The following is a 17,913-nucleotide window of genomic DNA, read 5'->3' as shown; positions in this document are numbered from 1 at the left end:
ATGGTGGCAGACACTCTTGGAGAGAAGCAGTTTTCAGATAGAGTTCCCTTTACTAGAGATGAGCTCCTTGGGGGCAAGCTTGGCTGGCTGAACCCAATTGGCCCACCCCCTGTCCTGTACGTGGGGATCCAGCTGTGGACATAGGACTCAGCCTGAAAGACCACTAAGGCCTGACACTAACAGAGCCTGCCTCCCACAAGGACTCAGCCCCCAAAATGCAGGTTCTCAGGCCCCAGAGGCCACAGCTTGTAGAACACCTGGTTCTAGATGGGGGTCAGGGGGACCCATGCCCAGGTAGGGTGTCATGGACCAGGTGCGTCTCCAGCCAGTGTTCTCTGCTGCCCAGTGTGGCAGAGTTCCCCCGCTCTGCTGTGAGCTCAACCAGCTGGGCAGGTTCAGCCTGTTACCACCCTCCATATCCCAACTTGGAGTGACTCTGGAAGTGAGGGATGAGGAACCCCCCTCTTGCTCTGCCTTAAGCTCCCTATGGGACTAGCTGAAACCCTCACAGCTCAGGCCACCACAGCCAGGAGCCAGAGCACTGATCTGGGCTCCAGGCCCATAGAGAGGTTCCAGAAGTTGGTGAAACCTCCAGGCCCCTGCAGTGCAGAGTCCAGGTGAGCGCAGGCTGGAGGTCAACTTTACTGACTGTGGGTCCTGAATCCCATTTCTATGTGGGTTCCAATGTCCCCGCAGCTCACCCAGCATTTTCAGGGCAAGCCTGGGGTCTTGGAGTGACTTCCCTGCTGGAGACTCCACACGCCTTGCTGGGAATCCTGGTACTGGCTGCGGTGGGCCCGGCAGACACTGGAGGGCTCCTACCACCTGATGCTAAGGCCAGAGCCAGCCTTCTCCACTGCGTGGTAGCTTGTGTGCAGCAGGCGGCTGGCCCTCTCTGAGCCCTCACCCTGCAGCCAGTGCCCATACAGCTCCTGGATCCCGGGCGCTTCCTCTGGCACCTCTGTCCTGACCATGCTGTACAGCCTCTCAACCTGCTGCAGGAGCTCCTTGCCAGGCCTGTCGGGAGCCTTGAGCTGGCCTCCGCCATTCAAGCAGCCTGTGGCAGAGAAGGACAGGCAAGAGTATGGTCATGGGAAGGGCATCGTCACCTGGGGGTCCCAGAGGGCCCCACCCTGTCTGCGCACCTGCGGGGCAGGCCATGACCTCCACGTAGTGGTATGGGCAGCGCCCCCGCTTGAGTTTCTGCACCAGGTTCTGGATGTTGCGGAAGCCATAGGCCACAGCAAAGTGCAGCAGGACCTGACCCTCCCTCTCCAGAGTCACCTCCTGCAGGTCCTTGTTCCTGGGGGAGCACAGACCCGGTTGTCCACACAGTGTGCCCAGTCCCTCCTGGGTCGGGACAGTGACAGGGGAGGGTAGAAAACTCACTTCCACGAGCTGGGCGGGTGACCTTACACCCAGCCTTGGTTTCCTGGTCTGACATGGAGGCCCCAGCCCTCCCACCGAGGACATGGGGACACACCCTGTGCCAGGAACACCATCCTGCCACCACGGGCTGCTCAGGGCCCTGGGCCACCATGCTGTGGGCAAGGACATCGACTCCTACGATGAGGAGACTGAGGACTAGAGACTTTGGCCCTTTCATGTGAGCTTCCTGGTGCCCCAAGGTCCACGCCAAGCCCACCCTGATATCCTCCTCCATGCCTACTGCAGTGAGGGGACCTGGAGCTCCAGCTGCCCCGTTCCCCAAGCTCCAGCTTTTGCCACTGACCTCAGGGGTCTGTAGGTGACCTCAGTCACGTGGATTCCAAAGAGCTCCTGGGCCGCATGCCGGAACACGTGCTCCAGGTAGCCCCCTGAGCCCCCACCCCGATGGCTGGTGGGCTCCTGGGGGGACACGCTGCTGTACCTGGGGAGGAGGGCATGGCCTCAGGTGGTAGTGGGGCTGCTGTCTGCTGAGGCTTCTGGGTAACCTCTGTCTCTCACGTTTGAGAGCATTTGCTTTCTAAGTGGAAAATGAGTCATGGACCACAGGGGCTTTGTGGCCCTGTCAGGAGGCAGCTCATGGGGAAAGGGCTGTCCCCTCCGTCATGTCACCTGTTCTGGGGAGCTGAGACCTGTATGAAGTTGGGGTCAGCTCTGATGACTATCAGCCAATTGTCCACAGGCCTGTCTCATGAACTCAACTGTCTCTGTGGACACCGAGACATACCACGAGGCAGAAGCAAAACCAATCAGAAAGGAGACATAGCAGAGAAGGCAGGAAGGGACAGTGCCTAGCCCCACATTGTCACATCTGCCCACCAGGACACCCATGACCCTAATGTCTTGAGCACCCTGATGCTGGAAATACTTCCTGCCCCTCCACCGTGGCAGGTGGTAACTCACAGACTGTCCAGGGGAGCTGGCTCCAGGTCTGACAGTGAGACTCCTTCCTCTTCCAGCAGCTTCAAAACTTCTCCTGTGATGAAACCACAGAACACGCTCTTCAGCTGAATCTCAAGGAAAACAAGAGTCAGTTCAAGAACACCCACGTCACCTGCATCCACAGCAATCTGTGACCTGGACACAGAGGCCACGTGTCCACCCCTGGCTCGTGGGTAGAGGCTGAACCCAGCCACAGAGGCAGGGTGGATGCACCGTCCCCTGGGCGCCTCACAGTGCGCCTGGAGATGGGCAGGGCACTGTGTCCCTGGAGGGCAACCATCCCTCAAGCTATCTGGCTGCTGGAAGGGTGTTCATTTCTCTGCCTTTTAAGCACTTGAGAGCCTGTGAGGCTGCTCAACTCAGAGATGGGGTGACCGACGTGAGCCAGAGGGGCTGTGCCAGGGCCTGCACTGGGGACACAGCACCAGCTGGGCTCAGGGATCTGCACCTGTTGTGATGACACAATCCACATCGCGCGACTGGTGTTCCTGGCTGAAAAAGTCGGGTCTGGAAGCTTCCAGCTTTTTGTCATAGCAGGGCATCACCGTCACGTGGTAGATCTTGTCAGGGGTCAAACGCTGCATGGAGAAACGCGACTGTGGAGCAGCTGCCCGACCCGGGCAGCAAAGAGGCCAGGCTGAGGCAGGGGTGACAGCACAGGCACAGCAGGGAACACAGTTTGGCGTGTGGGTCCATGAACTCACTTTTAAGGAAACAACACAGACTCTCAACAGCAGCAGGGTTCCCATTACCTGTTGCTGGGCGAAGAAGTCCTTGACCAGGGAGCCCATGACCTGCTGCGGGGACCGGGCAGTGCTAATGTAAGGGAGGAGGAAGCTCCCATGGGTCTTCTCGGCGTAGCAGATCCAGCCTGAGGCCGACATGGGGAGCACATGGGGCTGTGACGTGAAGGTTCTGGGGGTAGACACACTTGCACAAGGAGTCAGGGTCCCCGAGGAATGGCCCCACTCTGCTGTCCCTGTCACGTCTCTAGCATCCCTGCAATCACTCCTCAGGGAACTGAAGTGACTGCAGGTGACTCTTGGGCTCCTCCCACCCCCCAGCACTCCCGTCACCCACATCCAGGTGTCAACATCCTGTCCCCAGTGTGCACACACCTGGGCAGGCGGAAGTCAGCACAGGCAAGGCCTGCCTGGAGTCCGCCTGTTCTCGGAATCGCTGCACAAACTCTCGCTGGCTCTCAAGGAGACTGAAGTTCCGTGAGAAGGCGGTATCAAACACATAGTGTGCCCCTGGAAGGAGAGCACCACCTCACCCCTAAGAAGGACACCCGGAGTGTGAGGTGCTGCCAACCATGCCCCCCAGGAGTGTCACAGGACCCGCTGGCATTGTGGCCAGCCTGGATTCCTTGGGGCTCACCTCCTCTGAGCTCAGTGGCCACCAGGACCAGGCCATACCCTACACGGTGTCCAGGACAGGAGCCTATGCCACAGCCTCCCCACACTCTCCCAGCCAGCTCCCGGCATAAAGAGGTCAACCAACCTTTATTTTTTTCTGAGCCAGAACCCAGCTCAGACCTGGGAAATGCTCCTTGATGGTGATAATTTTTAAAAAACACAAGGAGGGAGTGAATTCCAGACTCGCAGAAGTGCAACATCAGAATTCAGACAGTTTTCTCTTAAAAGGCACTGCTCTCAATCATCAAAACTTTAAGCTAAAGTCAACTTCAAATAGGGTTTCTGATACGTTTAGGTCCAAAGACCAGAGGTGTGAAGACCGCCCCCTCAGCCTTGTGTCCAAGCTGGAGTGCTCACCCAAGGTTCAGCACCCACCTATTTTTTTAAAGAATGCAGTTAATTTCCTGGCAGTGTCTGTAGGATTTAGCTGAAATCTCGCAGCCAGTGATGCTCTGGACTGGGGTGAGACCGAGATGACAACCAGCCTCTGCTGACCAGGTGCCGCTATCTGCAAAGCAAGGGACATGCCACTCACTCTGTGTGTTTTACAGACTCCCAGTGGGCCAGGGCTGACAAGACCAGACCCTAACTCAATCAAGGCATGTCATTTTTGTGTACACAGAGAACCTAACATTTAGGGCTAGTACCTCAACAATGGAATACTGACCAGTAATTCACTGAGATCCCACTGATGAGACTTAAAGATGCCAAGAGTCACCAGGAGATGAGCTGCTCGGACAACACGAGCAAGCGAGGCTGGGGCTGATGTCGGGTTATAGCAGAGTCCTGAGGACCACCCACTGCTTACCTCATTAGCACCTAGAACCTTCTGCAGCTCCTCGTGGCTCTGCTGAGTGATGAGCACGGTCTCTGCCGAGGTGACACAGCCACTACACGCCAGGCAGTCATCCAACGAGATCTTGGCCTTCTCTAGCCTCCTAGTCCCTCCGTCCTGGAAGCAAGAGAACTCGGTACACCAAGAGCCCTGCTGCATGAAGACATGGCGCGGTGGAGCTCAGGGTAATGGAACCCACAGGAAACCTTCATTCTCTGGCTCACAACACTGACAACCAATGGGGTAGCTGAATGGCTTTATGTGCCCACTAAAATTTTAGAAATTAAATATTTACTACAGAAATATTTATACACATTCTAGATTTTCATAGTGGCACCAAATTCTAACTTTGGTACAAACTTGGCTGGCATGTCAGAATCACACTAAGGAGGCCTCAAGCATTAAATCTACAGAGAAGCAGCTGGCTGGTCACAGAGGTCTTGGAGGGTCGTTGGTCCCCAGGCTGTACTCATGGGGCTGTGGAGACAGGAAAATGCCAAAGGCCAGGCTCTAAGAGGAGGAGGAGAAAGGCCAGGGTGTAGATGAAGGAAGAAAGGACACAAGGACGAGGAGGGGGCAGAGACAGGAGATGGTGGGAGCTTGTGCCCTGCTGGGCTGTGCCCGCCAAATGTTGGCACTTGGAGGAGTGTGGAGTGCAAGAGGGACATGAGGGGCACTCACATCAGACTCAGCCAGACAGTTCCAGAACTTGGTGTTCAAGGCCTCCAGGCTGACACGCAGCAACTCTTCTTAGATGCAAGTGATCCCAGCAAAACCCCTTTACTCCCGCTTCACACGCAGGAAAGATCTGAGCCAGGGCCAGGTGAGCTTCAGGGGCCCAGAATGTGACCTAAGGGCTGAAGGAGACTAGAACTCCCTTCCAGCCCAGCTCACTAGGCCTCACTATGCACCTAAGCCACAACTTGAGTTCAATGCCTTTTCCCAAGTTGGATGGGCCTGAAGGCCCAGACTGTGATGCTGTGCTGAGCAGGAGGCTGGTGTGCTTCTGACTTCTCTCCAGATCAACCACTGCTGCCCTGAAGCAGGGCTCACTGGCACTCTCACCTACCCTGGGTCCCCGTGCTGTGCCAGGATTGGGTGGGACCCATGGTGTGCTGCTGGGTCACCCTCCTGGACTAAGTAGACAGTGGCTCTTTCCCCATGACCTTGGGATCCCACTTGTCTGGCCCCACCATGAGCCATCCTGTAGCTCTTCCCCTGCTTGGGAGGGGTCCCTGGGCCGGTGAGCCTGGTGCCTCTGGTCCATGGGATGGCAATGGATGTTCTTGAGAATTCAGATGGCAAAGAGTTGGGGTAAATTTTAGCACTGATAGAATAGGATCTTGTCATTGTTAAATCACACAGGAAGTAGGTATTCATTAAGAACAAGTGACCTGGACTAGAAAATCTCACACAATTAGAATTCAGACAGAGAGGGAGAGAAGCATGGGAACTGCCATCTCTGCTCCATGTTCAGCCTCTGTTCTCTTTCCCCACCATCCCCGAGGGTTCCCATCTCTCCCAGCCTCCCTGGCAGTCAATGAATTTGACTAGTGAGAAAAGACTGGTGGGAGGTGGAGGGTCCCACGGTCACTGCACTTGTCATCGGATGGAGCAACGAAATGTGTTTCAATCACCTGAGCTGGAACTCACCTGACTGACTTGGAAGTAACTCCCATCATCCTCGATGTGGATCTTGGCCATGCCGCTTCCTGGCCTCTTATCCACTTTCATGGGCTTGATGCAGTCCTACACCAGTAAGAGATTGCAAACGGGGACCTGAGTGTGCAAAGGTTCCACAGGAAGAGGGGCAGCCTGATGGCCACACCACTGCTGCGGGGGACAAAGGCTCTGCCCCGATTCCAGTCTTCCTGCCACAGAAGCAGTCTTGGCAGTGTGGCTACTTACGTTCACACCCCACCTACACTAAGGGTCACTCTGCAGGTCACAATCAGATGGAGGCAGCGCTAAGTGGGTCTGTACGCCAACCTGTCTGCAGACAGCCAACCCCGACCCTTCACCCTTCCTCAGTGTCAATGGGTGGCATGGCACTGCACAGAGGACCAGTGGCCAGTGTTTCACTGGCTACTGAGAGGAAGCCAAGGGGACAGAAGGAAAGTTTTGCTTGGAGGTCACCTCCCAGCCCAGTTCCTGGAAGAAAGTTCCTTTCTCTCCCTACCTCCTTAAGTTCCCGCTGTCTCTCTCAGCACTTGGAGAACCTCCCTGGCCATCGCATTCCCAAAAACGACCAGCCCCAGGAAGCCTTGGCGGGAGGCCTGTCTTCTCCCTGCTGCGGTGCTCTGGTGCGGTGCTCCAGCTCTGCCCCCTCCTTCTGGGACTCCTTAACTATGGCCCTCAGAGCCCTGGTTCTGGATGGCTGGTAGCAATCGATAAGCAGGTACACCAGATAAAGGCGGCCACCTTTCAAGTGCAGCTATCCCGTTCCCTTTAGGGGCAAGCTCTGCCTTACTCCTCGAAGGCGACACCGACGACCACCTCCCCTGCCCTCGCAGCTGGGTGGGGCCGTCCCACCCCGCTCACACGCAAGAATCCGGCCAGAGAAGCCTGGTAGGGTCTCCCCGGCCCCACTCCTGAGTTCGCCACCCCAGCTAGGTGACTCCTGTTGCCATGCCCGCCATGGAAGCGGACGCGGTCGCCCCGGGGCTGCACGGCCCAACAGCCCGGCTTCCGAGCCCCTCTCTCAGGGGTGACACTGCGGTGGGGGGGGCCTCCCCGCGCACGACCGCCGCCCGGCCCGCCCACCTGAGATGGCGCGATGAAGTCGTCGAGGTCCGTCAGCTGCAGCGCCCCGCTAAAAGGCGACGCCATGGCGCCACACTGCCGCCGGCTTCCGCACACAGGGGTCGCCAAACGTCGCGAAACGGTGAGGTGGTTCCGCCACGCTGCCGGAAAGCGCCAGTGCGGCGCATGCGCATCAGGCCCCGGGACTGGGCCCCTGTGCGGCGCGCGTCTCCTGCTGGCGGGCCCGGGAGCCTCTCACCTTCCCCGCCATAAGGGTGGAGGGGCGGCGGGGCGGCGGGAGAGGGAGGCGCCTCCTGGGCGGTCCCGGGCTCACCTGACGATCAGGTGTGCGGCCCCGGCATCTCCGCTTCGGGAGCTTGCAGAAGTAGTCCCGGGCGCAGCCCAAGAACCCAGAAGGGCCCCAGGCATACAGGGGCCCCCAGTTCTGTTGAAGAGGGAAGAAAATGAGAGTGATAGGAATGAGGAAAAGTTCCTCCCAAGGCTGCAACCTAGTGCAGAGCCCAGAATTCTGGGGGAGGTGGGGAGAGTCTGGTTATTTCGGGGACCAGCCTGAGAAAACTTCATTTCCTGTATGATTTCATAACCTGAGACAGGACTGCTGCCTGCTGGACTCAATTCTCGAGTCATCATATACATTTAATGACTTCTTATTGCGGCATTGCAGAAAACTCCAGTGGTGGAGTCTGGCACATCTCCAGGCCCCACCTCGGCCTAACCCTGAAGGTGCCCTGGTAGGCTCAGCCCCAGAATACTGGCTAGGCACAATCTCACATTCTAGGGGGCCCATCCCAGCCTATGCTCTTCTTGTGGTTCTTGTCCTCTCCTTGACTCTACCTGGTAACTCTCCACCTGCCTAGGGGTTAACTGTGGGGTTAACTGAGGCCCACCAGCTGGCACCTGCAGCTGTTCCTCCTGGCTTCCAGGACAGAAACTTCCTTCTCAGCAGCGAGAGGGGCTTTCCCCAGAGGCTGTGTCTGGTGGGCTTCCAAGCCCCAGCACGCCCTATCCTGGCAATATCTGACCAAGGTCTGGGGTACAATGCCTGGAATCTCAACGATCTCACTCATTATTAGAACCAGACAAGTACAAAAAGAACTTAGTTTCACTGAAATGCCCTGGGGGAGGTTACAAAATACGTGTGAGAATAGCAAGTGCTGTTGGGATTTGGGGGCAGGATGAGGGTTGGTTAGGCTGGGGTAGTGGAGAGGGTTTACAGCAGAAGGGGCTCTGGTTGAGGTTGGAGGTTCTTCCAATGCTGGAGGGGGAGAGCCTGATGTGTAGAGTGGTTTCAGTCTTCGTTTCCCCAGAACCAGTGGAGCAAAGGTAGGGGCTAGACAAAAGGTGGAAACAGCCCATGTCCATCAGTAGATGTGGATAAAGGAATGTGGTCTATACACACGACGGACTATCATTCAGCTATAGAAGGACGAAGAATGGACACGCTATAATGTAGATGCACCCTGAAGACACGATGTTCAGCGAGAGAAGCCAGGCACAAAACACCACTAGTATGTGATTCCACTCCTGTGAAACATGCAGAACAGACAAATCCATAGAGACAGAAAGTAGATTAGAGGCCACCAGGGCCTTGGGAGGGGAGTTTCAGTTTTGGAAATAGTTGGTGGTGATGTTTGCACAACGTTGTGAATGTAACTAATGCCACTAAAGTGTACACTTAGAAATGGTTACAGTGGCAAATTTTGTTACATATTTTTTAATGGAGGTACTGGGGATTGAACCCAGGACCCCTGCATGCTAAAAATGCATCTACCACTGAGCTATTACTTTCCCTCACCTTGTTACATAATTTGAAAATTAGTAATGTAATATATTAAAAACCATTGAGTTGCACACTTTAAGTGGGCAAATTGAATGGTATGTGAATTTATACCTCAATGAAACTATTTAAAAACGACAGGGCTAGAGGCTGCCACTCAAGCTGGCGACTCCAAGGTGTTCCTGAGAGGCCCAGGCAGTAAGTACACCCTGGTCTGTCCAGTTTCAAGCCATTGGCCGAACTGTCCCTGAAGGAGTGCCTGGGTGACTACCAGAGTCAGTTTCTGGTTAAAAAAAAACAGAGCTCTCACTCGCTCGCTCACTTGCTCCCTCTCTCTCTCTCTCTCTCTCTCTCTCTCTCTCTGTCTCTCTCTCTCTCTCTCTCTCTCTCACACACACACACACACACACACACACACACACGCACACACACATTGAGGGCAGGTCCTCCTCCTGCCTGCTCTGGGTGGAGCCAGGATTGGGGACTTTTCAGCCCCTTGAGGGTCTTTTATTAACTCACAGCCATGTCTGTCCCTAGAGACCCTCAGCTCTTATGCCAGCATTACACCTTGCCTCTGGTGTGCCCGCTCTCACGTTTTGCAAATTGTTTCATCATCATCATTATCAAGTTTTCACCATGCACTTCCCATGTGCAATACCAGAGTTTACACACGTAGGGGAACGCAAGGGCCAGATGAGGACACAGGGAGGGGCCGGAGCTCCTAAGCCCAGGCTGGTGGGCCTGTGCAGCTGTCCTGACGCTGTGGCTGTGTGTGGGTATCCCTTTCCGTGAACTAGAGCAGGTGCAGAGCTCAGCCTCTGCTTGCTCTGGACATGCCCACAAGATCCACTCTGGCCAAAGCCAACCATCTGATCGCTGGATGGGAGCAGCAGGGTTTCCACCAAGGTATGTGGAGCTGCTGACCCTTCCTGCCAGTTGGCCTCAGAATTTCACCCTGCGAGGGACTGGACCTGTGTTAGTGTCCTGCGGCTGCTGGAATGAAGGACCACAACTGGGGGGCTTAAAACAACGGAAATGTATTCTCTCAGTTCTGGAAGCAAGAAGTCTGAAATCAAGGTGTCGGCAGGCCCATGCCTGCTCCAAAGGCTTCAGGGGGCCGCTTCCTGCCTCATCCAGCTTCTGGGGTCTCCAGGCCTTCCTAGGTTTGGGCTGCATCCCTCCAGTCTGCCTCCATTGTCACACGATGCCTGTGTGTCTTCTCTCCTTTTTTATCTTATAAGGACTTGTCGTTGGATTTAGGGCCACCCTAATCCAAGATGATCTCCTCTTGAGATCCTTGACTTAATTGCATCTTTTTCCAAATAAGGTCCGATTCATGGGTTCTGCTGGAAAAACATCTGGGGGTTCACCATTCAGCCTGCCACAGGCCACAGGTCCAAGTGTTTGTGGGACTTCCAGGAGTCAGAGGACAGCTGCCTAACAGAAGTGTCTCACCTGGCCATAGACCACCTCCTACTTGGGCTAGGTTGGCCCTCAGGGGACAGGTGGGAGGGAGGGACCATCCTCGAGGGCTTTGCCACAGAGCCGGGGCTGGGCCAGTGGCCATCTTTTCAAGGCAGACAGCCTGTGTGCAGTGGGAATAAAATGACCCAGGGTGGGCACAATTAGAAGGGATTTTGTCTTTTCCAAAATAAATTAAAAATGTTCCTAAACATATAATTTCAAAACATTTAGTGCATCCTCCAATGTTACTGTGTTGTGGGTCAAGGCCCCCCAAGAAATTATAAAGAAGTGGGGCTCCGAGTGGCTGGGATGTAGGAGCAGGCATGTGCAGCCCATGGAATCAAGGTGCCCGTGATCCGCAGGACCTACCAAGACGCCCCCTATCAGGGACGTCCTGCTGTCCCCAGCACTGTGGGGTCACCTGCTAAGAGGTGCCTAGCATTAAGTTTAGGGGCCCAGGAGTGGCAGGTGGGAGGAGTGGGGAGACTGCTGGGTTGGCCAGCCCCTGCCTGCGTGGCCGTGGTCGTATGGAACAGGGGACTCGTTTCCCAGGGGCCTGCCTCAGAAAACTGTCCAAGTACTAGGTTGGCCTCATACCCAGACCTTCTCAGGCCACCTCCATACCTTTTATAGGCTAGGGGAAATGTTGTTTGTTAGTTTGGATGGTCAACTAGGGTTCTCCTTTTGAGGTGAAGGTCTTCACACTCAGGGGTTCTCGGTAGATCCCTCAGATCTCTTCTGGTCCTGCGTGCTCCCCCCACCCCATCTCAGTGGATGTGGAAACAAAAAGCCTCCAGGTCTGTCCCTGCAGACCCTTCCACAGCCCTGTAAGTCTTCTCCAGGCTCTGAGCTCTGGGGTGGGGGGACCCCACATAGGGTGGGTCTGATGTGAGAGTGGGCCCCTGTGCCTCTTACTGTAGAATCTGAGAGAAAAAGTAGCCTTTTGTAGGCAAATACGCGGGCCTGTTCCCCGGCTGCGTGAGGGGTCCCCACCAAGCCCCCCATGCTCTCTGTGAAGCCAGATCGCACCCCTGGGTTAAGCCATGCTTTATTTGTTGAAGGGAATTACTGTGGGCAATGAGCACATCATTAGCAGCATAATCAACACCAGTGCCTTCCCTCTGGGGCCACCACATCTTGTCAACAGGTGTGATCCCAGCAACAGCCCTGGGAGGCCTGATGCACATGGCAATTAGCCACTAATGAGAGGCCTGCTTGACCTGCTCAGCAGGCAGGGCCAGGCTGGGAGAGAAGAGGGCCCAGGGAGAGCCTGGCAGCCCTCCGGGGTTCCCCCTCTGCTCCTGTCTGGTGGAGCTGCAAGAGGCAGCAGAAAGAGATGGTCACAGAGAGGCCCTGGCCCTGCAGTGGTGACACTCCGACCTCGGGAGGACAGGTGCACACACATCTGTCCACAGGCATGGAAGGTTGGCCCTACCCTGGCCCCAAGAGGACCAAGCAGGTGACCCAGAGGCTTCATCTCTGTGGGGACAGTGGGCCAAGCAGTACCAGCGGGCAAGCTGAGAGGAGAAGCCCCTCTATTGCCTGACCAGGCTCTGGGCCCAGCAGCTCCATCCTCTGCCACGGGTCCCAGGGAGGACGGCCAGGCCACTGGTCTGTGCTCTCAGGGGGCAAGCACCGGGCACAAAACTAGCTTGGATGGGGCAACTCCAAGCCATTTGTTAAACCACTGGCCTGTCCTGATGGCAGGTTTGCAAGTGGTTTGCAAGTGGTTTACGGTGCTGTTAGCCATGGCCCCATTAGAACATCAAGGTCAGGCTTGCTGGCAGCCCCGAGTTGCCTCTGCACCCGAACTTTGTACTCAGCTCCCAAGTCATCAAGGAGCCATCTGGAGTATCTGTGGCAGAGGCGTGGGGCTGCCAGGTAGAGTAGGGAACCTCTGCAGGAGCCCCAGTCCCAGGACCTCCCCCAGGCCTGCCCGCCCTATGGTGCTCCACACCCTTCAGATCTGCAGGCTCACCCTGCAGGTCTTGGTAACCTGGCTTCTGGAGAGGCAGCCCCTCTGCGTGTTGTGGGACCTGTGGGCCCCTAAGTAGTCGTAGGCCCCAACCCTGCAATCACAGCAGGTCTGGGGCTGGTGTACCCCAGGCAAGGGTTGAGGGGGGCATCCAGAGCTGCTCCACCAGCCTGGCCTGAGAAGATGACAGACCTAGAGATGTCTGACTGCCCACTCGGACCTCCCTGGGGTCAGTTTTTACAAACATGTCCATCTCTGGCACGCTGGCGACCAACACCCCCACTACGGGGGAACAGGCAACATCACTACTCCTCCACTGCTACGTCTGACCCCCTCCTTACTCCCCCATCTGTAGATCCCCCACCAACCCTGTGTGTGACCCCCGACGCTGTCCTTCCAGTCACCCCTCACCCAGCCCCTACTGCCTGGGACAGGCCCTTCCCTGCTCAGCCCTCGGCCCCGCCACCTTCTGGAGCACTCCTTGGACCTCCCCAGTGAGGGGAGCTCAGGCAGCCCCCACCCCAGGGGACAGCTCAGGGGCTGACCTGCACCGTGACTGGAACCCACTTGGCCATTGGAAGCTCAGCTAGTTTTCTCTGTGATGTTTTTACTGGTTTGTGAAGGTCAGGTCTGACCACTGACTGTGGGAGAGTCACCCTGGAAAGTGTGCTTTTGGGACCCAGCAGCCAAACCTGGGGAGCACCCAGCTTGTGAGATCATGGGCTCCCCTCAGGAGACCCCACCCCAGGCTCCCTGTCCTTCTCCCCTGACAATCTCTGCTCACCCAGCAGGGCCGCCACAGCTGGGAGTCCCCTGTACCCGCTGGAAGAGGAGGTCTTTCTTGTGCTGGGGGCACCTCCACTCTCAAGGAGGAAGCAGGCGGCCTTGGGGTGTGTGGGGGACAGGGAGCCACTCTGCAGAGCAGACCCCGACAGGGCCCCCCGTCACGTGTGCCCGGGGTGCTGTCCTCCCACTGTTCTGGCCCAGGAGAGCTGCAGCCCCGAATTATCTGAGGTTCTGGCCCATGTCTCCACATCTGCCTTGGTTTCCCTTCTGTGGGGGGTGTGGAAGAGGTGACCTAGGACCCCTCCAGGGTCAGCCCTGCCCTCCAAACCTGCCCTCCCTAAGCACCCTGGGCTCCTCCTCCTCCTCCACACCCCAATCTGGGCCCTTCTCTATTAGGTCACCCTCCCCACAGGCAGCCAAGGCAGCGGGCAGTTATGTGTGTGTGTGTGTGTGTGTCTGTATAGCCTGTATTCTCTCAGAACTGGGGACATTCTGGGAGCCTGAGGACAGTGGGGAAGCAAAGTCACCTCAATGGTCTTGAGGGGTGGCCCCCCCCCACAGCCCGGCCACTCACCATCTGAAGCTGTCCTGGAACATGGTGGGGGCCTCGCAGGCGGCAAGGGGCTGAAGAAGGACCTGCCATGTGGGGTTGGCAATGCCAGGCAGGGCACAGGAGTAGCCCGAGGGCAGGATGGGAGGGGCCGAGAGCACCACCCCAGCTGCCCAGGATGCCTGCCATGCCTCGAGGCTCACCTGGTGAGCTCCAGGAAGAGCTGGTCCAGGGCCTGGTCCACATCCAGCTTCCAGGTGATGGCACCTGAGGTCATAGGGAAGGTGGCCAGCTGCTCCAGCACAAGTCTACCCAGGACCTGGGCCTGGGGTGTGCACTGCCTGTCAGCCTGGCCGTCCTCTGGTGTCTGTCCTCCCACTTGTCTGCCCGAGGCACCCCACCCTCGCGTGCCCGCTCCCTGTGCTCCCCACCGCTGACCCTTGGGTTCGAGCCCAGCAGGTGCTTAGTTGGACACGATGCTGTTTCCCAGGTGCGTATCTAGCCACAGCTGGGAGTTTGCACCCTAGGGCCACTCAGATGTGTCGAGGGGAAGGGGTGCCCAGGGGCCCCTTCTCAGCCCATGCTGGGGTTCAGATATCTGCAAAGGAGGCAGCCCTCAAGCCTAGGACCTGGGATGGGGCCTTCAGGGTCCAAGCCTGACCTCTGACTCTAGCCAGGGCTGTCCCCAGTGACTGCCCCAGGGCCTGGGACTGTGGTGGGGTGGGGGGTCAGGGGATTAAGATGGCTCTGCCCACCCACCCTCACCCCCAGACACCTGCAGGTCAGGACATTTCTGCAGATGCTGTGGGTGCCGGTTCTGGGAGCAGCTGGAAGACAGTGAGGGGGCCCTTCCTTCTAGGGTCAGGGCACGTGTGGGTGGGGTCACCACCCAGGCCTCCTCAGACCCAGTGTCAGGGCTTCCCATGCCTGCCTGCTCCTACATCTGCTGGAAAACGTTGTGGGAGGTGTCCACCAGGATCTGGGCCAGGACAGTGCTGTCCATTACCAGCACAAAAGGCCACAGGGGAGCCTGGTGACAGAGTGCCACGTCCTGGCTGCACGGCTCTGGGATGCTGGGCCCCAGGCAGCAGGAGAGGTCCAGCAGGGGGTGACTGGGCAGTGCTGGGCAGCCAGGCATGAGGAACAGGAGGCAGCTGGGCAAATGGCAGCCCCACGGCCTTCTGCACCCCCAGCCCCATCCTTGGCCAGCACACTCAAGTACACAGCCAGCAGAACCAGCTGAGTTAGGGTTCGGAAGTGGTGACCTGGAGCAGAGGCCCACTGTATGTCTGCCCCAGGCTCCAAGCCAGCGGACTCTGGTCCCCTTTTCTATTTTGCCCAGACTGGGGGACAGGTTTTTTTTTTTGAGAAATCGGAGCAGGAGCCAACCTACTGAGCTTTGGGCACGGCTCCTGTCCCCTGGGAATGTGGGTCCTGCCAGGAGACCTGGCTGGCTGCCCTTGGCTTCATGGGGATTACTGGATCAGAGCTACATGGGTCTACACTGGCAATGGAAACAGCCAAGCCAGAAGAGATTATTTATCCCACTTCTTAGGTGTGGCTGGAGGTGCCCTGATGGGAGCAGGCTCAGCCAGGTGGAAAAAAAAAACGCAAAAAGCTTTTCTTTTTTTTTAATTGCAGAATAAACAGCCCCTAAATTGTTTTGTTCACTCAAAAATGGTGAACAAGCCAAGGGTAGCTGGAGGGCAACTCCTGACAGGACAGGCAGGGGGTGTGCGTGATGGGTAGGCGAGCAGGAGGTGGGCTGTGCACCAGGACTGCACCATGAGGAAAGGCTAGAGGGGCCCCCCCAGTGGGCTGCAGGGACTGGGCAGGAGGTGGGAACCAGGGCAACTGTCATCTTTCCACATTTTCTTACATTTCTTTAAAGAGCATCACATACTTTTGCATATTAGGAAAAAAAATCTATTGCTGGGTTTGTCTCAGCATATGGTCACCAACACCTGCTGTGATCCACCTTTTGAATTTTGTAAATCTCCTGGTTTGAGTTCGAATTTCTAGGGTTCCTGCAAAGGTTGAAGCTGGCTTCACAAGCCACTAGCTCCTCAGTCTCCTGAGAATTCCTGCTTGCCTCCTGGGCCCCCTTCCTATCGGTTTCTGGCTTTTCTTGTTGATGTGCGGTTCTTCACGTGTCCTCCCAGTTTCTGAACCACACATGGCATTATAAGCTGTTAGACATCTCTTCTCTCCTTCTGACAGCTGCCTGTTAGCTGCCGATTTGTTTATTGCATGGGAATCCTTAACTCCAGTGACGTCACGTTCACCCACCGGCTCAGGGCAGGTTCTGTTGTGGAGGGTCTCCACATCTCCCTGCGTTCCTCAGGCCCTCCTTTTTCTGTCCATCTAATCCCCTCGGTGGTACACAGGTCTTTAATGCACCCGGTATCCAACTTGTCTGATGTAAACAAGGGCTCTTGCTTTACTTTTCTTCACTCAGGGCGTCCCATTTTCCAACACCATCGGTCCTGTGGATCTGTCCCTCCCCCGACACTGCTCTGCAGAGCCACCTTTTCCATGAGTGAAGCTCCATGTGCACAGGGTGTATTTTCCTTGAAATCTGTAGACTGTGCCTTTGTTTCTATCTTAATCACTGTGGTGATGTCTTAATATCTGGCAGCTTGCCTCTTCGCCTCTTCTGTTTAGTTCATGGATATTTATTCCCTTTATGTTCAATGAATCTGTTGAGTTCTTGAAAAACAATTCTCCTAGGGTTGAATTGACTGTTAGGGTTGAATTGACTTTATAGGATAATGTCAGGGGAACTGACACTTAATCATGCTGGGTTGTTCCAGAAAAAATTCTGTGTTATCAGATAGGCTGATTTCTATGAATCTACTCTGTGGATTTCATTGTTATTAGAAATTATACATTTTCCTATTAAATTTGTTCTGATTGCTGACAGACAGGAATGCTATTGATGTTTTATTGTGGTAAAATACACATAAATAATTACATTGTAATAACTTTTAGGTGTACAATTCAGTGATGGTTAAGTACATTTGCAATGTTACGTAACCATCACCACCACCAGTTTCCAGAACTTTTTCATCTTCTGAAACAGAAACTGCACCCAATAAACAATAATTCCCACTTCCCTTGCCTCCCTGGTAACCTCTGTTATACTTTCTGTCTCTATGGGTTTCCCTAATGTGGACATTTCATATAAATGGAATCACACCATAATTTTGTTGGGGGGGGCAGATATTAGGTTTTATTTATTTATTTAATGAGGCACTGGGGATTGAACCAAGGACCTTGTGCATGCTGAGCACACGCTCTACCACTGAGCTGTACCCTCCCCCGACCATTCTTGTGTATCTGATTTCTTCCACTGAGCATGATGTTTTCAAGGTTCATCCACGGTGTAGCCTGTCTAAGAACTCCATTCCTTTTTATGGCTGAATAATATTCCATTGCATGAATTGTACCACATTTTGTTTATCCATTCATCCACCAATGGACACTTGGGTTGTTTCCCTGTCTTGGCTCTTCTGAATAACACTGCTATGAACATGGGTGCACAGGTTATCTGTTTCAGTCCCTGTTTCCAAATCTTTGGGGTGTATCTTAAATTGCTGGGTTATGTGGTTATTCTGTGCTTAAGTTTTTGATGAACTACCAGACTGTTTTCTACAGCCCCTGCACCATTTTACATTCCTACCAGCAGTGCACAATGTAACAATTTCTCCACATCCTTGCCAACACTTGTTATGCTATTGATTTTCAAATCAATGTTTTCTGGTATAATTTATGCACAATGAAGGCATCCATTTAAAGTGTACAGTCCAGGGGGGAGGGTATAGCTCAGCAGTAGAGCATGTACTTAGCAAGCTCAAGGTCCTGGGTTCAATCCCCAGTGCCTCTATTTAAAATAAATAAATAAACCTAATTACCACCCCCTACAAATAACATTTTTAAAAAAGTGCACAGTCCAAA

General features: G+C 55.3%; 1 protein-coding gene across 3 annotated transcripts; it reads right to left on the bottom strand.

Annotated features, from left to right (window-relative positions):
- Positions 1–30: 30 nt before the first annotated feature.
- CIAO3 (cytosolic iron-sulfur assembly component 3) lies at positions 31–7,559 on the bottom strand. Of its 3 annotated transcripts, none has more exons than XM_010950856.3 (11): positions 7,405–7,559; positions 6,295–6,390; positions 4,615–4,758; positions 4,182–4,314; positions 3,507–3,641; positions 3,141–3,259; positions 2,837–2,966; positions 2,350–2,422; positions 1,733–1,870; positions 1,146–1,303; positions 31–1,057 (listed from the first exon to the last, which is right to left on the bottom strand). In XM_010950856.3, exons 1-11 carry the CDS (start codon positions 7,468–7,470, stop codon positions 819–821), a joined length of 1,431 nt encoding a protein of 476 aa, XP_010949158.1. In that variant the 5' UTR covers positions 7,471–7,559; the 3' UTR covers positions 31–818. The 3 variants fall into 3 exon arrangements, with proteins under 3 accessions (XP_010949158.1, XP_010949159.1, XP_010949161.1); XM_010950857.3 differs by lacking the exon at positions 7,405–7,559 and adding an exon at positions 6,821–7,316; XM_010950859.3 differs by lacking the exon at positions 1,733–1,870.
- Between the last annotated feature and the right edge of the window lie 10,354 nt (positions 7,560–17,913).

This window comes from Camelus bactrianus, chromosome 18 (assembly GCF_048773025.1).
Source record: "Camelus bactrianus isolate YW-2024 breed Bactrian camel chromosome 18, ASM4877302v1, whole genome shotgun sequence".
NCBI classification, from domain to species: Eukaryota; Metazoa; Chordata; class Mammalia; order Artiodactyla; family Camelidae; genus Camelus; species Camelus bactrianus.
The sequence above is the reverse complement of the archived record's forward strand: the minus strand, read 5'-3'. Positions and strand labels throughout refer to the sequence as shown.